The sequence below is a fragment of the Agrilus planipennis genome, unplaced genomic scaffold, assembly GCF_000699045.2.
Source record: "Agrilus planipennis isolate EAB-ADULT unplaced genomic scaffold, Apla_2.0 scaffold199, whole genome shotgun sequence".
Classification (NCBI taxonomy): domain Eukaryota; kingdom Metazoa; phylum Arthropoda; class Insecta; order Coleoptera; family Buprestidae; genus Agrilus; species Agrilus planipennis.
In genome coordinates this window covers 75,998-81,402 of record NW_020439011.1, presented here as the reverse complement: position 1 = coordinate 81,402, position 5,405 = coordinate 75,998, and the positions used below count along the sequence as shown (strand labels likewise).

The following is a 5,405-nucleotide window of genomic DNA, read 5'->3' as shown; positions in this document are numbered from 1 at the left end:
TATATATAAATATATTTAAATTTTTGATTTATCAAAAACAAATGTAATTAGGCGGCATCTAGTTTTTCGAGTTTGGATTTTCAAAACAGTAAACCATTCAGTTGTAGTTCAATGTTTCAATGCTACGACGCGCTCAAAGCGGTTTTCCATAGATACCCAATTCCATTATGAGAAAGAAAAATACTATTATTATACTTAACTGCATTTTATTTCTTAATAATTATGTTTATTATTAGGTATCTGAGTACTTTACAAATCAAAATCTTTCTAACTACCTAATTAAATTTAATTCAATTGTTCTACAGGAAGCTTATTTTAAATTCATAGGGTATGGATACACTACCATAATTTTTATGTTTGTTTTCATTTTAACGTTTTTTAAAATGGCAGCAGCAGTTGTCTAATCGTAAGTGTCTAGCATTTTGGTTTTATTTAATTCAGAAAAATTGTTGAAACAAAAGCAATATTGCTTGTAATATAGCCACTGTGTTTGTTTTTAAGTGATTGTACCAAATAAGTAATTACCTTGAGTGTATTTGTGTATAATGAGTGCATAAACTAGTGAAGGAATTGTGTAGTGCAGTATCCGCATATGTATAAAACATATATAGTGTACATGCATGAATAATGAAGCAAAAAAATAGCTTCTTTTGATATGATAAAAGATATTGCAACTATTTTAAAAATGTAGAGCTCCAATAAACAGCATCTACTTAAACCAATTACAAATTCAAGTAAAAAAACTGCACCTGTACAGTCATAGTGTACAAATAATATTAAACACCCACTTGTTGTGTGGGATTTTAATAATGATTTTTAAAACGTATATTCTTTAACTATTTGTAAATTGTTATAAATATATATCATTTACATTCAAAATGAGTATCATAAGTGCAGCAGAGTTTATCAAGGGTATGTGCCATCAACAATGGTTTGTTTTACTTATTATTTGATTTTATATCATTTTAGATCGATTTTACTTTGTTACATTCAAAACTGAAGAGAAACCAAAGTCAAACACATTGACCCATTACTTTAGTATTGATGAAGACCTTGTTTATGAGAGCTTTTTCTGTGATTTTGGTCCATTAAATTTGGCTATGCTTTATCATTATTGCTGCAAAGTTAATAAGAAGTTGAAATCTACTGCTTTGCTTAAGAAGAGGATAATGCATTATACCAGTTGTAATAAGCAAAAAAGAGTCAATGCAGCATTTTTAGCAGCTTCGTATGCTGTAAGTTTATAATATTTTATTTTTATTCAATTTAATTTTAAAGCAATTGTTAGCTCCATAAATTTAGTATCAAATCAAAAACTTAATCTGCTTTTAAACGTTCATGCTGTCAGTTTTTAGATTCTGTTATTGGATAGATTGTCTTGCCCATTGCATTTCTATGTACATATGTATATTAAGATACCCAACTATTCCAATACCTATGAATTACTACATTTACCAGTTTACCATTTTCCTTCATCTACTAATAATGAAAGCCACTTTAATAGACTAGCATTGTAATATAACATGTTATTTATATTTCAGATTTTATACTTGGATTATACACCAAAGAAAGCTTATGATGTGTTACGTGTAAATAACTTTGAGCCATTTATTGAGTTCAGGGATGCATCTCTTGGTGTTCCTTACAACATAAGCCTTATGGATTGCTTAAGTGCCGTCAAGAAAGCTCATGATTTGGGTTTTTTCGATTTTGAGAATTTTGATTTTCTGGAATATGAACACTATGAGGTAAAACTGCTTAAGCATTTCAAACTTTATATTATTAACTAAAAATTATGTTAGAGGGTGGAGAATGGAGATTTAAACTGGATAGTCCCAAACAAGTTTATAGGTTTCTGTGGGCCACATAATAAATCAAAAATTGATAATGGTTATCCCTTACATTCACCAGAAACTTACTTCTCTTACTTTCGCCGTCACAACGTTACAACAATTATTAGGCTTAACAAAAAAGTTTATGATGCAAATAAATTTATTAATGCAGGATTTGACCATAAGGATTTGTACTTCATTGATGGTAGTACTCCCAGTGATCGCATATTAAGGCAGTTTATTGAAATTTGTGAAAAAACTGATGGTGCTGTAGCTGTACACTGCAAAGGTATAAGAGAAATGAATAGAATTGAACTGAATTGAATTTATTGTCATTATAGATAAAAATTATTTAATATTTTTTAATAAAACACTAATTTACAGCTGGACTTGGCAGAACTGGATCACTCATTGGTTGCTACATAATGAAACATTACAAATTTACAGCACGTGAAACAGTTGCTTGGATTCGTTTATGTAGACCTGGATCAATCATTGGACATCAACAGGAGTGGCTTGAAAGGTATTTTACATTCATACCTATACTTTAATTTTAATACTCGAAATTAATGAATAACAGAAAAAATGATCTTACTTATAGTAAACAAGAACAAATGTGGCGTGCAGGTGAAGAGCATCGCAGAACGAAACGTTTAGAAGGTCCCATAAAACATACAGTTGGTATATACAGTTTCAACAACAAAACACCCGAAGAATTTAGACAGGTCTCTTTGAGTGATAATGTATCAGGAATTTCGAAGAAGGTAGACACAATGAAGTTGAACGATCGAGAAGAAAATGTCGCAGAAACAGAAGAAAATGGAGAGGGTTTAACTCAAGGAGACAGACTTAACAGGATTAAGGCTCAGAGAAGACAAACGCGCTCTTTTGCGACTGTTTTGTAAGTAATATTAGTTTTATTTTAATTTAAATAACTTTATTAAAATGTTTTATCATATAAAAACAAGTTTATAGTTTTTCTTAAAAATAACAACTTACAATTTTAGTAAACAAGGACTATAAATAATATTAAGCTATGTCAATCATAATTTCTTTGAAATATTAAAAAATTAATTTACTAAACAATTACACTTTTCAGGAATAATGATCGTAAGTTATTCCAGTCTCGTGTGGTTACAATCTTAGAACCTTCCTCAGTATTAAAAGCTGGTAAAATTTTAAACTCCAGAGTAAAAGCCCCAACGACATCTGGGACAAAAGTTGTTGCTAAGAGGTTTGTTAATTTAACACAAATATAACTTGCATGGCTTTCATTGCTTTAATATCTTTTGTCTTTTGGAATTTACTATTAAGTATGCGTCTTGCCGATTTTGTGAATTTGAATTTCTCTTATCTGGTATTTTTTAAACTTACAATGCTTACTATTTGCTAATGATTGCAGTAATTATTATATATTTACTAGGCTGGAATAGCATCTTGAGTATAGCGGACGTTTTGCTTTCTTTTCTAGGAACAAAAAAATTGAAAATCTTGCTTTTTATTATAAACAGTGCTGACTTAATTAGAAACAGTGCTGAGATATAAACTCATAGCTTTTTGTTTACAGTAAAACTGTAGTTTCTATTGCATGCTTAGACTAACTTCAGTTTTCAATAAATTATTGTGGATTCATTCATCAGAATATTTAATTTAGATTAATTAAAATTAAAAGAAACATTAAAATACAGTTATTTGTACTTTGTTTAATATCAAATGCATAATTAATACTTTCAGTAATAATTGTTTCAATAATATTTACATCTATAAAATTACACTTTTCATAAAATATCATCAAGCTTTTAAGCACTTGGTGATGGTTTATTTAATGGAGATATCATAGTAACCCTAATCGGTCATTCATTTTATTGGTTTTCATTCATATGCTTATAAATAAATGGTTTTTATTAAAATTATATACATTTTATGTTTCTTTTAATAGCTCCTGATTAAAAAGGAAAGAAAAACGGTTGGTTACTCAATGTAGTAGTTAGACTAAAATAATTCCGATTGCATTTTTACAATAAGTAACATGGATGAATCCACAAGGTAGTCGTTGGCTGTCCTTTGTAGTTTGAATTTTGGGCGTGGTTACAGTGCACGGACAGCTTTAAGCAGGTGACAGTTAAAATCACACTTGCCAGCTATTCCTTATGTTAACAGAACAACAGTGACAAACGAAGCACAAATGGAGGCTGTGTCGTGCAGACGTATGAGCCAGCGTAAAGTGACCATCGTTTCATCTCCACATATCAACGGTAACACGTCTGAGCTAATAAAATCTAATAACACAAAAAGTGCAACTAAAAAAGGCAAAAATCCAGACTGGAATGTTGCCGCCAATAATACTAACTTCACCGCTTCAAATAGTAATACAAGCGAAAGTAACACTGATAAAAAGACCGAAATAAGAGTTATTAAACGAGGTAAAAGGTCGTTGAATCTTGAGAAAGACAAAATTAGCCCTAGATCCGTCAAAGTTCTTAGGAGATCGCATCCTTTGAATGCCAACGAGTCAAAAATTAAAATTACCGTACAATTTGTTAGCAAAACTAGTAAAACACCGTAACTGTTCTTTTTTCATTTCTTCATTCTATACAATCATTTTATTTATATACGTGAATAGTTTAGGGCAAACCGATTAAAATTATTAATAAATTTCACTGTGTCAGTTTCTTGTGAATCATTTTTTAAATAGGCATAAAGAAAAAATACTTTATAATGTTTCAGAAAAGTTTTAGTAGCACTCTTCACATCTGTTGAGTGACCTAATCAGTCGAAATAGTTGGAGAGTTTGGTGTTAAAAGTTTTCTGTAGCATTATAAGGAATTTTATCTTTATCATCATTAATGTTTAATCAGTTGTTATCAAAGGTAAATGAAATGCATTTTTTCTTAAAAAATTCCATAAAATAGTGAAAAGGTCGATATTTATTTATACTACTTCCTACCTTGAAATATTTTGTGAAACAAGTATTGTAAGTAAGAGTACTTACTTGACATTTTTGTAAAATTATTAAAAACCACTTATGTTTGTGAGGAAATATATTATATTTCGTATTTACGTTTTATCTACATAAGGCATTTGTATTTATAGAAATTATTGGCAAGAACCCATGTATTTTGGTTTTTCATTTTTAAATGTTTGTTATCAATCAAGGGATGTTTTGTTAAAAATGTTAAATATTTCAATAATCCTAGTTAATGAAATTTTTTAATCCATAATGTGTACTGTGAACCAAATATAAACAAATCTTTTTTGTATGAATATTTTATAAAACATATTTTACAGTATTTTTAACGTATTTTATAGTCATCTTGACAATGTTTTGAATATTTTGTTTTATTTTACAAAAAAGTGCTTAATTTCAGCAGTATGGTTCACATTACAAAGTTATTACTATTCATAAATATCTTTTTGTTCTGTAGTACTGTTCTTTATAATTTCCATTTTTTGAATTTTGTTTGTAAATTATAAAATTGATCAGCAGTACATTTGTTGTCTTTTAGTTTTATTGATGTACACTGCAAATACAAATTAGATATACGTGTTTGTATATAATATAAATATATATAT

The 5,405-nt window shown here is 28.8% G+C and overlaps 1 protein-coding gene across 2 annotated transcripts; it reads left to right on the top strand.

Moving 5' to 3' along the window:
• Positions 1-343: 343 nt before the first annotated feature.
• LOC108741290 (dual specificity protein phosphatase CDC14AB-like) lies at positions 344-5,381 on the top strand. Of its 2 annotated transcripts, none has more exons than XM_018476043.2 (8): positions 344-912; positions 970-1,235; positions 1,542-1,748; positions 1,803-2,121; positions 2,217-2,355; positions 2,434-2,733; positions 2,932-3,066; positions 3,772-4,086. In XM_018476043.2, exons 1-8 carry the CDS (start codon positions 879-881, stop codon positions 3,776-3,778), a joined length of 1,407 nt encoding a protein of 468 aa, XP_018331545.1. In that variant the 5' UTR covers positions 344-878; the 3' UTR covers positions 3,779-4,086. The 2 variants fall into 2 exon arrangements, with proteins under 2 accessions (XP_018331545.1, XP_018331544.1); XM_018476042.2 differs by having other exon boundaries at positions 345-912; positions 3,993-5,381.
• Positions 5,382-5,405: the final 24 nt, after the last annotated feature.

Bases quoted from the DNA above. Each gene is read 5' to 3' on its own strand.
- LOC108741290 (XM_018476042.2), top strand. From the start codon at position 879: ATGAGTATCATAAGTGCAGCAGAGTTTATCAAGG. The intron at 1,236-1,541 runs GTAAGTTTATAA...TTTATATTTCAG, and splicing joins TTTTAGCAGCTTCGTATGCT to ATTTTATACTTGGATTATAC. The intron at 3,067-3,992 runs GTTTGTTAATTT...TTATGTTAACAG, and splicing joins ACAAAAGTTGTTGCTAAGAG to AACAACAGTGACAAACGAAG.